Raw genomic sequence first — 20,298 nt, 5'->3', positions numbered from 1 at the left:
TGCCAGACTTTGCTGGTCGCTGTCCACAGAAGTGGTGCTGATAGAGCAACATCATGCTTTCAAACAGAGTGACGTCTTTAATTCAATGAAAAGGTTTTAACGAGATTATTTTCTGACTTTGCTAAGTTCAGCCACGAGGAGAGGCATATGTAACACATGACAAATATTGAGGTCTAGACAACTTTCTTGGAGAATTCACTTCGCAGGAATAATAGGCATAGCCTAATTTCCATTTGTACAAAAGGCAAACAAGCAATAGGCCTACTATTTCAAAGTCATACCTCAATATGGTCAACTGCATCTGTCAAGCACAAAATGCTTTCACAAATGAAATCTCTGGAGTTCTTTGGCAATGTGTTAACAGCAGTGAGTGTGCTACATTTAATTGTAAGACCGGGCAAAACTGAAATCGTTTGTACGTGTCGTCATATAGGCGTCATAATTGTATGTAATACGGAGAATTTCAGTGTGCGTAATTTGGAGGCAAATGCACTGGGAATAGCTACTCCATCAACAGCAGGCTGGGCTTTCGCCTTCAGCAAATCCTAAAAGCCACAACTAAGATAATGAAGGTGATTGATAAAAGCCACAACTAAGATAATAGTAGCTGATAAATAGACAGGGAGACAGACAGAGACACTGGTTTCCATTTGTGTTAAATCAGCAATTTCCCTACTCTGAGGTTTCTTATTCTCACACTGCAAAGAGGCTTGTTTCATATAACTCACTTGAGTTCATCAATAAAACATAGTAACCACTCATTAAACAACAACAACAACAACAACAACAAGGCATCTTTCGCTAAACAGAAAATATTGCGTTTACTGAAGATTTCAGCAAGTGACCAAATCTTTACAGCAATATCTATTATTATAAAATATCATCGAATGAAACAAGATTAAACTTGTGTACTAGAGTGAAGCATTTTAAATCCATTCTAGTATGAAATATACACACAAATAACATGTCTCCTAGTATTTGGATATTCCTGAAAATGCAAAGAACCAAAAGATATATAATTATAGGGAAGGTCACAAACTGATATCCGCACATTTCACCAACATGGACAACAAGCTAAATTCAAAGGTTACGCTTCAAAGAAAGGAAACACTATACATTAACTTCCTTGGAATAAAGTGATAGAGTTGAACCAAAGACAAAAAAAAAAACATTCAACTTTACCAGGGTGGAGTATTTAGATCCATTCTCAGAGAAGTCAAGTGAAGTGAAGTTGAGACAGTCACTGTTGTCTCCTGGACTCCTCTTCAGAGTGGTGCCAGAAGGCAGAGTGTTGTCATTGTAGGACGTAACAAACTTGAAGTCACTGGTACGTGACCCTGTGGTCATATAGGCGTCATAGTTGTAAGCACTACGGAGAGTTCCAGTTCCATCAACATCTGCATAGTTGGGAGGTAAATATGCACTGGGAATGGCTACTGCTCCATCAAACAACAGTCTGGGCTTTCTCCTGTGGCAAATCCGTATGGCCACAATGAGAATGATAAAAGTGAAACAGACACTAGAGCAATGATCAGATAAGAGGTGAGTTTAGAATTGCTCTCTTCATAAGACATGTCTTTCAGTTCAGGAACTTCAGCCAAGTTATCAGAGATGAGTAAATATACGGCACAGGTTGTAGAGAGAGAGGGCTTTCCGTTATCTTTCACTGAGATCACAAGGTTCTGCTTCATGCTGTCAGATTCAGAAATGTCCCTCTGAGCCCTGATCTCTCCACTGTGGAGACCAATAGTGAAAAGTCCCGGATCAGTCGACTTCACGATCTGATACGACAGCCACGCGTTCTGTCCAGAGTCAGCATCAACAGCAATCACTTTGGAGACCAGCGAGCCAGAAAGAGCAGCTTTAGGAACCATCTCAGTCATGAAGGAGTTTCCTTCTGGAGTAGGGTACAATATCTGAGGAGAGTTATCATTCTCATCTGTTATGAACACACTCACAGTCACATTGCTGCTGAGTGGAGGAGAACCATTGTCTCTGGCTACAACCTGAACTTTGAAGCTTCTGAACTGCTCGTAGTCAAAGGGCCTCACAGCATGGATCACCCCTGTGTCTCCATTAATGGATACATATGAGGAGACCGGAACACCATTGACCTCACTGGGCAACAGAGAGTAGAACACTGTGCCATTCTGTCTCCAGTCTGGGTCTCTTGCAGTAACAGAGCAGACAGAGGATTCAGGCTTGTTATTCTCAGTCACATATGCACTGTAGGACTGATGTTCAAATATAGGGGGGTTATCGTTTACATCAGACACAGAGAGATGAATAGTCTTGGAGGATGACAATGGTGGAGAGCCTTCATCAGTAGCTATGATTGTTACATTATAATCACTTATTAGTTCACGGTCCAATTCAGCTGTAGTAACTAGTGTGTAATAGTTTTTAATAGATGGATTTAATTTAAAAGGAACATTCTGCTGAATGGAGCAGCGGATCTGTTTATTTCCTCCTGTATCTTTATCCTGCACATTAATAATCCCTACTTCTGTGCCTGGGGCTACATTCTCTGGGATAGGGACATTAAGTGATTTAATATTTATCACAGGTGCGTTGTCATTAACATCTGTGATCTCTATTTCAACCTTGGCATTTGATGCCAACCCTGCACCATCCTTTGCCTTAACCCATAACTCATACTCATGTTGGTCCTCATAGTCTATAGGTCCAACAACAGATATCTGTCCACTAACTTCATCAATGGAGAACATCCTGACTGCTTTATCAGATATATGAGTAAATTCATATGTAATCTCTCCATTAGCCCCTTCATCTGCATCTGTAGCACTTACGGTGACAACTACAGTACTCAAAGGAGAATTTTCAGGTAGACTGACTTTATAGACGGTTTCACTGAATATCGGAAGATTATCGTTTGCATCGAGGACAATAACACGTATGACCGCAGTACCAGATCTTTGTGGAGAGCCTCCGTCGCTTGCAGTAAGCAACAATGTCAATTCTTGCTGCACTTCACGATCAAGCTCTTTATCTAAAACTAACTCGCAATACTTTCGTCCGTTAGGATGAGAATTCAAGGATAGAGTAAAATAGTCGTTCTTCTCCAGGGCATAAGCTTGAATTTCATTTCGGCCCACGTCGGAATCGTGCGCTTCATCCAAAGGAAAACGTGCTCCTTTAATGGACGATTCCCCGATTTCCAGTTTTAATTCACTCTTCGGAAAACGAGGTGAGTTGTCATTTATATCCTCGATCTGTAGAGTAATCCGATGCAATTCCAAGGGGTTCTCCAACACCAATTCGTAATTTAACGTGCAGGATGGTTTCGACCCACATAGCTGTTCGCGGTCTATTCTTTCTGCAATAACCAGTTCTCCTCTCTGAAGATCGCAAAAACGCCTGTCTTCACTCTCCATGTCAATCCGAGCCCTCCTATCCGACAGTGTTTTAATAGCGAGACCAAGATCCTTTGCTATATTTCCAAACACTGTTCCTTTCTTCATTTCCTCTGGCACAGAATAGCTCAGATCGCAATTGCAAGTGCGCAAAAACACAACAAAGACTGCAATCCTTATCATGGCATGTACATGTAAAATCCCCTCTGTTCCCTTCATTATTTTTTTTATCGCAAAGCAATCTACCTGCCCTAGAAACAAACAAAACGTAGCCTAATATCGAATGTTGTATAACCATGCAAAATAAAATGTATCTATAATTGTAGAGTTATACACACTAGGGCTACCACATAAGAGGTTCTGTCGTTTGTGTCGCCTTCACGGACAGCCCAGTTTCGACTGAAATATTAAATCAAGGGGTGTGGGTGCGTTTGAAATGGCTAAAATTGGTAAATAGCGCCCCTTGGAGTATTTTTTGTTGCACTACATGTTATCAAAATTGCCGTCAAAATTGCACTAGTCGGTGTACAATATCAGCTAAAGACGGTTGTAATTACACATTTCATTCAAGCCAAGAAAAAAACATAGAGCCAAGCCAAGAAAGTAACACAGATAAACCTTTTTCTAAACAGATTGAGTTCAGACAGGACTCAGGAGGGTATGGTGAGGTGGGCTACAGACTTCAGAAGTGGGCTTGGGATAAAAATGTCATGCAATCAATTATCTGGATTGGTAGGGAAAATTGTGAGCAGGGGAGCTGAGCACAAAGCCAAACTTCATAGCTGTGGTGCCCTTCAGCAAACACTTTTAAAACAAATGTGTTGTTCCAATATGGACACAGAGTTGTGTAAAAAAAACAACGCAAGTTATGTTATTTTCAACACATACTGCGTGACAAATAATAATAATAATAAAGTATGTCTCAATCTGGACATAGATATACGTGTTGAAAACAACACAAGTTGGGTTGTTTTCAACACATTTGCTTTAAGAGTGTAACCCCAACGGCTCCACGGGAACCACATATACAGTATGTCTCTTTGCTTTCTGTATTGTTACTGCTCATAGTGTGCTTGTTCTTTGTTCACAGATGCACAAGCACACAAGACATGCAGCGGGGGGGAAATCCTGGTGTTTATGTGTAATAATATTAATAATAATAATAAGAAGAAGAATACACAAAATAGTTAGGGATTCATCTAGCAATCAAAAACGGAAGGAAGAAAACAGTCAAGAGGGAAAGTACAATCTGACAGGTGGATACAAAGGATGGACAAGCAGACAGACAGACAGACATGTATTTCTATTTTGCTGTATTAACTCAGCAATTTCTTGTCATACTGATCTAAGATATCTTATTCTGACACTGCAAAATGACTAGTTTGATATGACTCACAGGAATCGCCCAATAAAGCAGTATCCACTGATTTTATAAAAACAATATCAGTCCAAAAGAATATGAGACACTTCTAATATTTACCAGAGTGGAGAACTGAGATCCATTCTCAGTGAAGTCAAGTGAAGTGAAGTTGAGGCAGTCACTGTTGTCTCCTGGACTCCTCTTCAGAGTGGTGCCAGAAGGCAGAGTGTTGTCATTGTAGGACGTAACAAACTTGAAGTCACTGGTACGTGACCCTGTGGTCATATAGGCGTCATAGTTGTAAGCACTACGGAGAGTTCCAGTTCCATCAACATCTGCGTAGTTGGGAGGTAAATATGCACTGGGAATGGCTACTGCTCCATCAAACAACAGTCTGGGCTTTCTCCTGTGACAAATCCGTATGGCCACAATGAGAATGATGAAAGTGAGGAAAAATGTGGAAACAGACACCAGAGCAATGATCAGATAAGATGTGAGTTTAGAACTGTTCTCCTCATAAGACATGTCTTTCAGCTCAGGAACTTCAGCCAAGTTATCAGAGATGAGTAAATATACGGCACAGGTTGTAGAGAGAGAGGGCTGTCCGTTATCTTTCACTGAGATCACAAGGTTCTGCTTCATGCTGTCAGATTCAGAAATGTCCCTCTGAGCCCTGATCTCTCCACTGTGGAGACCAATAGTGAAAAGTCCCGGATCAGTCGACTTCACGATCTGATACGACAGCCACGCGTTCTGTCCAGAGTCAGCATCAACAGCGATCACTTTGGAGACCAGCGAGCCAGAAAGAGCAGCTTTAGGAACCATCTCAGTCATGAAGGAGTTTCCTTCTGGAGTAGGGTACAATATCTGAGGAGAGTTATCATTGTCATCTGTTATGAACACACTCACAGTCACGTTGCTGCTGAGTGGAGGAGAACCATTGTCTCTGGCTACAACCTGAACTTTGAAGCTTCTGAACTGCTCGTAGTCAAAGGGCCTCACAGCATGGATCACCCCTGTGTCTCCATTAATGGATACATATGAGGAGACCGGAACACCATTGACCTCACTGGGCAACAGAGAGTAGAACACTGTGCCATTCTGTCTCCAGTCTGGGTCTCTCGCAGTAACAGAACAGACAGAGGAGCCAGGCTTGTTATTCTCAGTCACATATGCACTGTAGGACTGATGTTCAAATACAGGGGGATTATCATTCACATCAGCAACCGCCAAATGTATATTTTTTGAGGATGAGAGAGAAGGAGTGCCTTCATCAGTTGCAACGATTGTGATGTTGTATTCTGACTCAACTTCACGGTCCAAAGAATCAACAGTGACTAAAGAAAAGTGGTTTTTAATTGAAGCATTTAATCTGAATTTAGTGCTGTGAAGAATCAAGCAAGACACCTTGCCGCTAGGACCCGTGTCTTTGTCTTGAACATAAATAATAGCCACTTCTGAGCCGACGGGCACATTTTCAGAGACGGGAGTTTTTAATGACTTGATCAAGATAATAGGGGCATTATCATTAACGTCTGTTACATCTACAATTACTTTACACGACGCTGCTTGACCAGACCCATCCTTGGCTTTAACGCGCATTTCAAAAGACGGATTTTCTTCGAAATCTAATGGTCCTTTCACTGTTATGACTCCAGTTTTCTGGTCAAGCGTGAATGCGCTTTTAGCCTTGGTCGACACATGACTGAAATCGTATGTGACGGCTCCGTTTGCCCCTTCGTCTGCATCACTTGCACTAACAGTAACAACTGATGTCCCAAGCGGCACGTTTTCAGCGACATTTACTCTGTATGCTGTTTGAGTAAAAACAGGCACGTTATCATTTGCATCCAACACCTGAATATGTATCATTACTGTCCCTGACCTCAGCGGATTGCCGCCATCATGTGCTGTCAAAATAAGGGATATCTTGTCCTCTTTTTCACGATCTAATTCTTTTTCTAAGACAAGTTCTGCGTATTTACCTGTTTCTGCATTGTTATGCACGGCAAGAGTAAAGTGAGCGTTGGGGGAAAGGCTGTAACCCTGAACAGTGTTTATTCCAATGTCTGGGTCAAGGGCTTCATCGATGGAAAACCGGGCCCCCGTATCCGCAGATTCTCTGATTTCCAAACTGATATGGTCATTAGGAAATGATGGAGCGTTGTCATTGATATCTTGTACATCAACCACGACTCGATGCAGCTCCAGAGGATTTTCTAAAAAGAAGTCGAATTGTAGGCTACAGGTCGGCCTTTGTCCGCAGTGTTCCTCCCTATCTATCCGGTCGTTCACGATCAGCTCCCCTGTCTGGAGATTGATGTCGAAATAACGCTTACTTCCATCAAATTCAATTTTGGGACTCCGAGCAGAGAAAGCCTTCAGATCTACTCCCAAATCCTGAGCAATTTTGCCCACAACAGATCCTCGTTTCAGCTCCTCCATCATAGATAATCGTACATCTCCCAAGCAGAATGGAATCGTGAACAGAAATGGTATAAAAACGCGCCATCGTACTACCATATCACGATACACTGGTCTATAATCCATTGTATTTCTTGATTTCGACGGTAAATCAGAATATTCACAAGTTAAAAACTAAACACTACCGTATACCAGAAAAGGTAAAGGCAGAATAGTGTGAAATACCAAAATGGGTGTTGACGTATACTTCTCATCTAGACCTACTAGAATAAACCATACATGTTCATTCTTATCCTATAGCGACACGTGGTGGTTGAAGAGAAAATAACAAGTCACTTAAGAGGTGCGCAATTTCTGTAGAGAACGGAACTCATAAACTTTAGTGGATCTCAACATAGCTTACACATTGTAGTCTAATACGGGATAAAATCGCCGACAATAAACACCAAGGTTGTATCACTTTTCTGAAATTAGTCCACCATAAGCAGAAATATTGTTTTCCGGATTTCATTCAAAACATACAACGCTGTTCCTTTAAAATGGAAACGTTTGAACTTCAATCCATTAACTTCACATTTCAAATGCACACATAGAAAAACGAACTAAATAAATAAATAAAAAAAAACACAGACACCGTTTGATCACACTAAAGCAGAAATCTATCACCAACGTGAACTCAACGGAATCAATACCGTAAAGTAAGTGACCTAGTCAATTAAGTTGATATATAGGCTACTGTGTTTACATTAAGTGTCTGTTAAAGCTGAGAAAAAAACACTAAGGAGTAAAAAATAGTAATCAGTTGAATTCCGCTTACCTTGTTTCAATTTTAAGCAGAGATGAATCTCCAGTAAAATCAAAAAGCTGCGTTTTAGTAATGTGCAGCTGTCCAAACGCAGGTGTTGTCATTGTATGATGTCACAAACTTGACACCCTGTCGTCATAATGGTAAGTCCTACGGAAAATTCCATCCATATCTGCGTAATGGCCTGTACAGACTACACGACAACTTCAGTTTTCAGTCGGTTTAAATCCAGATTCGGATCCTTGCTGAAGCTTCCAATTACATGATTTTTCTTAGTTTCTTCTTCAACAGCATACCGCATATCCGTGTACCCAGACAGGATTAGCGTCAAACAAAACAGAGAAGACAATAATTGCCACTTCCCCACAGACACAGCCTCGTCCATACTGCAAAAACAGCTACTATTATTTTCCTCTGTTTAAAACGAAATAAATAACAGAGTTTCGGGATTAAACTCTGAGAGTACAAACTACGGTGAGTTGATTCGTGATTTAGAACAGAAATTGATTACTCTACGTGCAACTGGAACTATTCAAATTCAATTTGTGAAAATAAGATTAAGAAGAAAGTCTAAAACAGACGGAAAATCCATGTTTGACAAGACCTTATTTGGCTGACAGGGCATTACGGCGGTATGCAGGTCGTCAGCACCATGGACAGCAACCCCGCGCTTGACAAGAGAGGGGACATGCGTAATTCTCCAGATCGGTCTACACATCACCCATTATTAGAGCGATAGCTATTTGGTCTGATTTGGTCCATGTAGATCAACTTACACTATGCAATGTTATACTGTAAAATAGCATCACATTCACAGTCTGACAATTTGACAAATCAAGCATAAAAATAACTTCAAGAAAAAACGTAATTCCTTGCTGTTGGACTGCACAAAATGTGGCATAGCGAAGCTATATGTTTGCAGTTGCGTCAGCAGCGCATTTTAGACAGCAGCAGCGGCGCGCACAGATTTACAAGAGGAACTGCAAACACTGGCACGACACGTCTCGTGGCTCTACACAGGGATCGCTTAATCGGTTGTTATTCACATATACACTGGGTTTAAAAAAAAGACAGTATGGAAAAAATGGTTTCAAAAGAAATCGAGTTTCATTATAGTATAAACTCTACCAGAAATAATCCATAAAAATACGAAATAATCCATAGGCTCACTGACACTGTTGCCGCATGTTTTTACGTTCACAACAAAACATTGGCAATGCATAGGCTAATTTATTTGATTTGATACGACAATGATCACACTGAAATTGAAACCACACGTTTGGATAATGTCGCGAGGACACCGCACCATTCAGCAAATAACTGCTTCGCTATGTTGGTGCCAGCTGACGATTCATTATAATGTAAAACGAGTTTATGTCTCTTCTCTAACAAATATTTCAAGGAAGGCTTCACACACCAGAGTGATTAAAAAGCAAAGTCTTTATAAAGAATCTAAACAAGGGAATGTATTACTTCCATCAAATATTGAAGGTTAATAATGTTGACCATTAGCATACAACTAAAGCCCTGTTCGGACGGGATTAGTTTTACATGGCGACGTCGGGTAAAGTAATTATTACCAGGGGTTTTAGTCTCGTCCGAATGCGTCATATCAGTAGAAATTACGGCGACAAAACGGTCCGGAAAAAATACCCTATACCCTAATACGACCCTCTGTATGTAGATATTCCGTTATATCCTGTTTAAACATAGTTTTCTGTGGGGGGGGGGGGGGGTTTAGCATGAAAGCGCTTGAAGAGGCACTCGGTATATGATACAAGGCAACCACAGAGTGATGATTTTGCCTGGTAAGGTAAAGTAGCCTATGTTACCAATGTAATCGACAAGGAGGGTGAATGTGTGTGATGTTTTTCCATCTGTAGCCTGTAGAATACCCGAATCTCATCACACATATTTAATTGTAGCCTGCAGTTGTCCTTGACATATTTAGCATGTGACAAATAAACGTGAGCTTGACACTGCACTAACAAATAAACATCATTCAGGCCATGTCATGTATGAATGCGATATCAGAAAGCAACGTAGCACACACATGGCGATAGGGAGGAGACTGTAGTGCGTAAATCGAGTTACCCCTCCCACTTGTGGTACAGAGGTTTCTTAACCCCGTGCGAATTAGCCATTTATTTTACAGGCGTCCTGTGGTAACATTTCTTTACCCCCACGTCTCCACTTAAAATCCTAATGATCTCAAGAAGTCATCCGGATGCAAGGAATACTTCAGTTGCAGCTGCAGCTTTATTCAGATTTTGTGTGACTTCAAATGGCAGTCAACAAGACAGCATTTTTTCATATACCAGCATTTAATGCACTCTTAAAACTAATTTGTTAGAAATAACACAATATGTGTTGTCCCTATCTGGACATAGAGATGTGATTTTTTTTTTTTTTTTAAAGTTGTTATTTTCAACACATAATGTGTGCACTCTTAAAAGCGAAACAAAAGTGATGTGTTAGAAACAACACAAAATGTGTTGTCCCAATCTAGACAAATAGGCCTATGTGTTTAAAAACAACACAAAAGTTGTGCTATTTTCAACAGAGTTGTTTTAAGAGTGTGGTTGACATATACCATTTATACCCTGTACCCTGATTTTGTCTGATTTGTCTCTCCTTCTCTCTTCCCATCCTCCCTGTGTGTGTGTGTGTGTGTGTGTGTGTGTGTGTGTGTGTGTGTGTGTGTGTGTGTGTGTGTGTGTGTGTGCATGATGTACAGTGATACAGGTATCTGAGGATAATCCATCTTCTCACTGTTTCAAAACCATTCAGCTGGTGGGAAGACAACAGCGGAAGTGAATGTACCAGTCTATTCCACTATCATGCACAGACAAGACCCCACTCCACAAGTGAAGAACAACCACAAAGGCATCACCATGGATTCATTTTCTCCAAAAAATGCATTTCATCCAAGATGCTTTGTATTATCAACACATTGAAAAAATAAACAAGGACTGACAAAAAGCCTGACAAAACTGTGTGGCTAAAAAAGTCCAAATGAGAAACATGACAGATCCTGCTAAATGATCACACTGACAGATCACACATGTGTGTTTCATTGTGTTACAATTAATATGTATTCCCTTACAAACATGTAAATGTATGAATGAATGCACTACACACCATTCAGGAATCTACATTTAAGAGCTGCACAAGTGCACAGCGTAATTCTGCTTTTTGGTGGCTAGATGGCGCTGTGTCTCTGAATCTGAACGCTCAAGGTTGTGAAATGATGCCGTAATGCTGCAGTGATGTGCCATGTAACAGCAGTGTGTCCTCCACCACATTATGAATGTCACTTAGATTTCAGTAAGTGAAATACCTTTTGAAAACTTAAAATGTAAAACACCACTGTATTATTTTCATACCTGGCCATGTGTGTCTGATATGAGCACTGCACTCTACATTTTTACTTGACAGGAATACCAGAATGAAAGAAATAGGAAATCAGCTTTTTCCCCCTTGAGCATCCAATTTAATTTAACATATACTTACAAAATGGTGTGCCAACTACCATCAACTAGTCTCTATTGAGCAAACAGTTATTACTCAGAGTCCACAGTCTGAAGTCATTAAAATCATCTAAGGTGATTTGTAACATCATATAGCTTAAATGTAAAGATAAAGGTATAGATGGATAGCGCAGAGGGCGTAGTCCCCAAACACATCTCTCCAATAGATCTGAACACACACTGATGCTGCCGGTGAGTTTTTTGTGAACATGTGTGTCAGTGCTTTTCTAAGTAAAGCAACTCTTGCCTGCAATAAATGTCATGTTGGTGAACCACTATGCCTGAGTAACAATCTGTCTGACCAATGTCTTGCCAACACCTTGCCTCCTACCGGCCTAATGTCCTGCCTTCCTCTCCCACTGGTTAATAGTAAAGCGTGAAAAGAAAATGTTGGGTGCTCACATTTCCACGTTTGTCCCATAATGATGAACCGCAAAACACTGTAGTGAAATAAAGCACTTTTCCTACCTGGACACATTCCACTAGCTGCTGTGTTATTACTGATTGAGCATCCATCTCACACTGAAGCATCTGTGGGAAGGAAAGAGAGGACAACATAATCAACCCACAGACAGTAATTCACAAAGATTTACAGGAAGACTTCAGTATAATACGAGGAAAGAAAATAAACCTCAGCAGCATGACTTACAGTCTGGAGTAACTGGATTCACCAAAACAATGTAACAGCATATCAGAGCAGAACCACAACCTTCCCTAGAGCTCCATGCAAGGCTCTAACTAAAAGTAACAGAAACCAACACAATATGCATCAAGTCTTTGAAATACATCACTGTACAACAGAATATTATCTGAACCTATTGGTTTGGTTAAAAAGCGTAAAAAAAAAACTACAGTAGGCCTAATGTCAGGACAAGATGCCACTGTGTACATAAAGAAGGAAGATCACACATAAACTCAACTCGCCAGAACCATGTTATCAAGGGACAAGAGACAGAGCCTAGATGAATTGTATCAATGGTTTCTAGAATGTATAGTTCATAAAGTTGAGTTGGAAACTGCTTTAATCCAAATGCTTTCAAACCCTCTTCTTATAGAGTTATTTTGGCACAATATTGACATTGAAAGCTGTGCCACCTCATAACGACCAGCGGTTGACTGTCCTCAAGTAGGCCTTTCTTTGTTTCATCTGCACCAGCTGCCACTGATTTTAGACATGACAGATAAAAATGGAGGTAAAGTGTATTTGGCCTTTCATTTGTTTTGAAGCAGGTCAAAATGACTGGAGATAGAAAACATGATGGATAGGTTGGCTTTATTTCCATTCCAGGGATATTAACTTGTCAAACAATTTACTTTTTTCATGATAGGCCTACATAATTGCATCACTGAACAAATAAAACTGGCATTGCTTGCGTAAATGGCATCCTTGTCGGCCTAAATCAACATGAATCGACAGTGTCAATGTATCAGATTATTAGCCGTTAGCATGATGGCCTGAGACGACATGGATGTATCGGCCAACTATTGAAATTGAGTTAACTACACTCCATACGTAGTGATGCTGTGTGGACTGATGTGTCTGTGGTTACCATCTTAAGAGACCTTTGTCACACCACCCATTTTGACAAGAAATAGTAGGACAAGCAGCACAGGTGTTACCAGATTACGTTAATGAAGTCTCTGTTCAGTTTAGCACAATCAGAACCTTGTCATTAGTTAGGCCTACACCTGGATGAAAAGTCGTTAAGGCTCGCACATCCATGTAAATTAAATGTAGGGTGCTGGACCAAAGCAAGTCACAGCAATAATGACTGAAAGGTCCTCACACCGGTGGCTCGACTTGTATGTGGACTTATATGTCGTTATATGAGCAACGGGCCTGACACAACTTCCATGTAAACAAATGGCTGCTGTGAACCAAAAAAGTCATTGAACGATGACTGATATCCATTGTTCGATGACTGGCTATTTCAGGTGGACTAGCAGCTATTCTGAAAGCCAGAATTCATTACTCACCAACTTTGTATCTCGAGGATTATCACTATGTTAGACATTTCCATTTCATGTTACAATTCGTTCATTGACTTGAATTTGCCTTGTTCTACAACACCACCGCCAAGATGTAGCGTAAACATTTGATTTGAACTTCGTCTCAGGTAGTCTCGCGGGGTCACACGTGATTTGAGTGTTGGGGAAACGGGGTTGTTTTCAGTTGCCTGTCTTCAAGTCATGATTGACTAGATAGATAGATAGATAGATAGTTTATTGACCCCCTAGGATAAATTCAAGACTATGAGGTTACTGCCTCTTTTCATATTCAGACAGCTGTATCATAGGCCTACTCGTGAAAGTCCGCGTGGCTCTCTCTTAATTATAGCATAACTCTGAACGAATACATGTTGCATGCCTGCGAAAAATGTGGACATGAGTGAAAAAAAAAAAGTATCAGATGGCCCACAGTGGGCGCTGTGTGATCTCAGTGAGTTCTGGCATGCATAGTGCAACAAAGCCTGACATGAAGAGTGTGCTGTTAGGGCCTTAGCTCGGCTGATGGACACTGATGTCCGTTTTGTTGTGCTGATATGAGACAGAGACAGTGACGGCCGGCTCAGAAGCCGCAACATAATATGGAGACGGACATCATAGTTTATCAAAAATATAGGGTTTATTGCAATAAATATATATACACTAAAATCTAGGGGTTCAATATGAAAAAGACACCCACACCCAAGAGCATGGCTTGCTCTGGTGTGGTGAAAAATACCAGCCCTGGAAGGCCAACTCAGGAGCTTCTTATGCACACCTTCAGGTGTACACAATTAGGCTGATTTGCCCATTCACCACCCAAAGGCTGCTGCACTGTCACTGCAGGGCCAGTGGGGGTGCAGAGGGGCGTAACACCTCCCCCCTTAAAAGGGTTCCTCTAGGAGCCCTAAAAAGACTCAAAGCCCCTCTGCTGTAATCTCCGCCAGTCTTCGGTCAGCCACACCTAGGAGAAAGCTGGAGAAAGAGGGAGAGGGGAACAGAGAAATCCAAGTATGGGGGTGCTGCAGCCACAGGCCAAAAAGTCACAGTCTCACACAAGCACTACACCTCTCCAACTAAATGCGCTCACTCGAATAGTTCAGTGGACTTGCCCAACAAACAATGATGCCACTACACATGCACACATGAGGATCAAACACAAAATTGCTACACATGAACACAGAAAACAGTAACACGTGACCCACACAAAGTAGAGCACAACAGCCACAAACCAAAAGGATTACTCACTTAAGTTACTACATATCAACCAAAAGTAGCAACTAATAATCCCAACCAAAAAGTGGCCTGTTGTCACCACACAAATGGTCACATACACAGTGGTCCCATACCACAACTAGTTACTGCAATCTAATGTAGCACACACACCTGTGACCAATAATTCTGGAAAGCCACACCCACAACACTGATCACCTAGTGTGGCTCACTACCACACAAACAAAGTTGCTGCATTCACCTAGCTAGCAACATACACAAGTGATCTTACAAAAATGGGCTGACCACCACAACACTAAAGGTCACATCACATAAGACAATACACTCCCCTCATGGTCATTCATAGTTTAGGCATCCATAAATGCTGATATCCATGCACTCAGTGGGCATGTCCACTACACACACACACACAGCTGCAGTGCTACCACTTCACTAATCAGGCAATTGGTAGTAATGGTCTCTCTAACAAGCTCAAAGCTCCTACACATTACAGGGCTTCCCACAAGCCACAAACTGCCACTGATCATTTTAACTTTCAGGTACACACCATTCAAAAACTCAAAACAAAAGGGTGGTGAGTATGTTTGTTTGTCAAAAAGTCAATGCGAAAAACAGTTCCTGGACCTACCAAATTAGCTAAACTAACCTCACTATATCTTCTGAGGCATACCGGGCTCGAGGCTAACGCTAAACTCAGTACACCACAGTAAACCAAGGACAGCCTACTGCAGCAATCTGAAGCGTGCCCCCTCCCCGGGGTAGCCTCCATGCAGACTAATCTGTCCAAGAACTGCAAAAAACATTAACAAAAACCAAACGCTAACCAACCATACTCACCAAAACAACAGACCTCACCCCAAAACTCTAGTCCAGTCTCCATAGTAAAAACGTTCAAAATCTCGGACGAGCACCCCAATTATGTTACGGCCGGCTCAGAAGCCGCAACATAATATGGAGACGGACATCATAGTTTATCAAAAATATAGGGTTTATTGCAATAAATATATATACACTAAAATCTAGGGGTTCAATATGAAAAAGACACCCACACCCAAGAGCATGGCTTGCTCTGGTGTGGTGAAAAATACCAGCCCTGGAAGGCCAACTCAGGAGCTTCTTATGCACACCTTCAGGTGTACACAATTAGGCTGATTTGCCCATTCACCACCCAAAGGCTGCTGCACTGTCACTGCAGGGCCAGTGGGGGTGCAGAGGGGCGTAACATGCCAGCAGCAGCATCCACATACTGTACATTCGAATGTAGCAGCATCCACATGCACAAAGGTGGCTCATAGTGGCTTGTGTTTATTTCAGTTCTCAGGATGAACGCTTTATTAAAAAATATATATGTTGTAGGCCTATCTATAATGTAGATATGAACAGTATTTAGACAGTATGCTGTGCAACCTCTCAATGACCTTGTAATAATGGACTTCTGTCTCTTGGAGGGCCCACAGGCATTCCACAGCGAGGCACCAAAATGAGCACTCAGTGTGGAATCAAGTGACAGATTTCAGATTTCACCCCTGTTGAAGGCTACACCCCCACCATATTGGAGCTTGCAGATTAGTCCCACACACACACACACACACACACACACACACACACGCACACAGTCATATGAATCAATATGCTTTTGGGATCTGACTTTTAAAAGTGCTAAACATCTCTTGCTGGTACCAATAATATATATATATTTTTTTTTTAAAGGACGCTGTTCTTGCATATGGGTAAATATGGATTGTGCCGCAAGTGTACACTCAGTTTTCCCAAAGTGTACTCTTTGGTCCACTCCTCTAAGCACAAATTCATGTATGAGTTTATTTCCAGAAAGAAGCGTCTCGGCTTGATTTCCATCCAGCCAAGCCCCTCAGGGAGGAGTGGCATTTAAAATAGACGCAGCACTCTAACATGCAGAGCCCCAGCCATAGCAAACACTCCACCTAAGTCAACCACCCTTTTCTGCCAGTGCCTTTGAGCTTTCAATCTGTGCAGTGATTTCTCTTGTCTCTGACTTCTGGCCTCATGGCATCCCACTCGCCGCAGTCTGGTGAAGTTATATAACCTTCCCAAACATGCGGCGATCTACCAAGCCTTTTGCTCACATATGATTGTGAGGACAGTGGAGTCAACAGGGTGTTGTCTAAAGCCACAGAAAGGGGTTCCATTTCTGAAAAGGCATCATCTCTCTCTCTCTCTCTCTCTCTCTCTCTTGCTGAGAGAGAGTGCACACTGCACGCAAGGATTGTTCGGCTCCCCACCTTAAGCAGGACACATGAAATAGACAGCTTTTTGTAATTTGTCAGTTTTACTGTGTTGGTATTGAAAGTTGTGTTGCCTCATACCAACCAGTGGTTTATGATCCAACAAACTACCCAGACACCATTGCCGATTAAGTCAGCATTGCTGCAACATGGCTGCTACTACTAAAGGAGTATTATGTGATGATTTACAGTTTTTTACGATTGTTTACACACTAAAATATTTTTTTTCACACAATTAGCAAAATTTTACTCCAATTAGCAAAACACCTCCACAGATTTGCACAACATTACACAAAATGTCTGCTTCACCCTTTTTGCAAAACATTACACACAGTGATTTGTAAAACTCTACACACATTTCCACACCTTAGACACAGATAAGGATTGTGAGGTTACTTCCTTGTCATTACAAAGCCCCGGATTGCCAATGACTACACTAATGAACGAATTGGATAATCACATCCACCAGGTGTGTAAGCACACATGTGCAAAATTGAAAACGCAGCACTCAGGTGTGCTATACAGTCTTGTTGCTTTTGCAGTAGTTGCTCTTCAGAGTCAAAGTGTATGTACTTTATGCAGTAGTTTTTGTTTGTCTACAGATTTTATTTGTTCAATTGATTTCATTGTTGGTTGATTACTGTAACTGATTATGGTTAGAAATACTGTAAGTATTGAAATAAATACTTGAAATATTCAGTCTACAGCAGTCTTCAGTGTTGTACAGTGCAAGTGCAAGTTTATAGACCTATTTATGTACACTTTCCCTAAGTCGAACTACAGTAATCATGACGAATGTTGTGGGTTTGTCACTATTTTTTGGACATCTAAATGATCCCTTACATAACAATGTCTGGGCAAAAATCTAGCACATGCTAATTCCTAATTTTTCTTTTTACAAATGCGTTTTGCATTTATCACTGCAGTGTGAAACTGGCTGCAATAATGTCTGATCATTGAGGACTGTGTTTGTTAAATGACAACTAATAGCATTTTTACAAATATGTGTATATGTTTTGACTGAAGTGTGTATGTTTTGACTGAAGTGTGTATGTTTTGACTGAAGTGTGTTTGTTTTGACTGAAGTGTTTCATTTTGCAAAGAATCTAGGAATTATGCAAACTGAGTGTGGCGTTTGGATAGCTGTGCTTAAATTTTGTTAAAAAGAACTCGGTTTGAAAAATTGTGTGTAAGCAATTGGAAAAAACTGTAATAGAGAAAAGAAACATCATGCAGGTTAGGTTTCTTATTGGCATTGCTGGGACCTCAACCATAAAAAATGTATTTGCACATATTGCCCATCGCTAAAGAAATTAAACCAACATCAGTGTGTATGATACGATTCCCTCAGTTTACAGTTTTTTACGATTGTTTACACACAAAAATATTTTTTTTCACACAATTAGCAAAATTTTACTCCAAGGAGCAAAACACCTCCACAGATTTGCACAACATTACACACAATGTCTGCTTCACCCTTTTTGCAAAACATTACACACAGTGATTTGTAAAACTCTACACACATTTCCACACCTTAGACACAGATATGGATTGTGAGGTTACTTCCTTGTCATTACAAAGCCCTGGATCGCCAATGACTACACTAATGAAGGAATTGGATAATCACATCCACCAGGTGTGTAAGCACACATGTGCAAATTTGAAGACGCATTACTCAGGTGTGCTATACAGTCTTGTTGCTTTTGCAGTAGTTGCTCTTCAGAGTCAAAGTGTATGTACTTTATGCAGTAGTTGTTGTTTGTCTACAGATTTTATTTGTTCAATTGATTTCATTGTTGGTTGATTACTGTAACTGATTATGGTTAGAAATACTGTAAGTATTGAAAGAAATATTCAGTCTACAGCAGTCTTCAGTGTTGTACAGTGCAAGTGCAAGTTTATAGACCTATTTATGTACACTTTCCCTATGTCGAACTAATCATGAAGAATGTTGTGGGTTTGTCACTATTTTTTGGACATCTAAATGATCCCTTACATAACAATGCCTGGGCAAAAATCTAGCACATGCTATTTCCTAATTTTTCTTTTTACAAATGCGTTTTGCATTTATCACTGCTGTGTGAAACTGGCTGCGATAGTGTCTGATCATTGAGGACTGTGTTTGTTAAATGACAACTAATAGCATTTTTACAAATATGTGTATATGTTTTGACTGAAGTGTGTATGTTTTGACTGAAGTGTGTATGTTTTGACTGAAGCGTGTTTGTTTTGACTGAAGTGTTTCATTTTGCAAAGAATCTAGGAATTATGCAAACTGAGTGTGGCATTTGGATACCTGTGCTTAAATTTTGTTAAAAAGAACTCGGTTTGAAAAATTGTGTGTAAGCAATTGAAAAAAACTGTAATTACTTTGTGTTGACAGACCCCTATATTTATTTCAGCCTCCTACACAATACTCCACATCATTACATTACATTCACGCTTTGGTTAAAAGCGTCAGCCAAATGTATTGTAAATGTAATGTGATGCAATAATCAGTTTGTTGACATCTCTATAGTTGTCGATGCTGTGCCGATATAGGGTTATTCTTCATGACATTTATTTGAGTTCAAGACTGCTGAGACATTTGAGAGCAGGCCAGAGACAGATCGCTATGATGAAAAGAAGCAGTTGCCATGAGAAATGAGAGAGGGAGTCAATGCACGCCCGAGAACCAAATCACCACTCAAACTCTGCTGTTTCAGATATTTATGAAAGAAAATTTATTTGTGATTTATAAACAAAACACGTTACCAGTATTCATAAAATAATAAAAAAAGGAACACTATTTCACCATTACACTGATGATCCGGTGTACAAAAGGTTATTTGACATGTCTGCACTGTCAGATTCAACAGCTTTGTGCCATCTAGGCACTAATCAACCGATGAACATTCACTACACACAAGCAGAATATTTAAACTGTTTTTTTTTTTGTGATTTTTCTTTTTTGATTCTTTTTTTTTACTGCATTTTTTGTATTTTGTTTCAAAGGGGGAAAGGGACATATATCATAGGTGTATATGAATCAGTTTCACGTTACAGTGTTTGGTTGATCATGAGTTCAAAGCTTAACACGAAACAAAGGATAGACCTATTTAATTGTCAAAAGAAAAGAAAATGTTGTCAAATAAAATGGTTTTGGAGCATTACACTACGTCATTACATATATCTAGAAGGTTAGATTAAGTTCACGTCAAAGGGATGAAACCAGCATGACCTCGGTGTATTGAATGTTAGGATATTGGCATGTGTGTGTGTGTTTGGGTGAGGATGTGTGCTTGCGTGCACACGCGTGTATGTGCACGTACATGCGAGCATG

At 40.5% G+C, this 20,298-nt stretch overlaps 2 protein-coding genes and 1 pseudogene across 2 annotated transcripts in view; all 3 read right to left on the bottom strand.

Moving 5' to 3' along the window:
- Window positions 1–592: 592 nt before the first annotated feature.
- LOC134080808 (protocadherin beta-15-like) lies at window positions 593–3,557 on the bottom strand (annotated as a pseudogene).
- A 537-nt stretch (window positions 3,558–4,094) lies between these two features.
- On the bottom strand, window positions 4,095–7,185 carry LOC134080807 (protocadherin gamma-A11-like). Its single transcript, XM_062537418.1, has 2 exons — window positions 4,855–7,185; window positions 4,095–4,178 (listed from the first exon to the last, which is right to left on the bottom strand). The coding sequence occupies exons 1-2, from the start codon at window positions 7,180–7,182 to the stop codon at window positions 4,095–4,097; spliced, it is 2,412 nt and encodes an 803-aa protein (XP_062393402.1). The 5' UTR covers window positions 7,183–7,185.
- Window positions 7,186–19,675: 12,490 nt separating this feature from the next.
- The window catches only part of LOC134080449 (protocadherin alpha-C2-like), a 27,626-nt gene continuing 27,003 nt past the window's right edge, over window positions 19,676–20,298 (bottom strand). Inside the window, exon 4 of the mRNA XM_062536891.1 lies at window positions 19,676–20,298. This exon is cut by the window's right edge and continues 3,242 nt beyond it. The gene's annotated coding sequence lies outside the window, so the exon portion shown is untranslated.

Source organism: Sardina pilchardus, chromosome 5 (genome assembly GCF_963854185.1).
Source record: "Sardina pilchardus chromosome 5, fSarPil1.1, whole genome shotgun sequence".
In the NCBI taxonomy this organism is placed as follows: domain Eukaryota; kingdom Metazoa; phylum Chordata; class Actinopteri; order Clupeiformes; family Clupeidae; genus Sardina; species Sardina pilchardus.
Note: the sequence above shows the minus strand (reverse complement) of the source record. Positions and strands in the feature narration are given on the sequence as shown.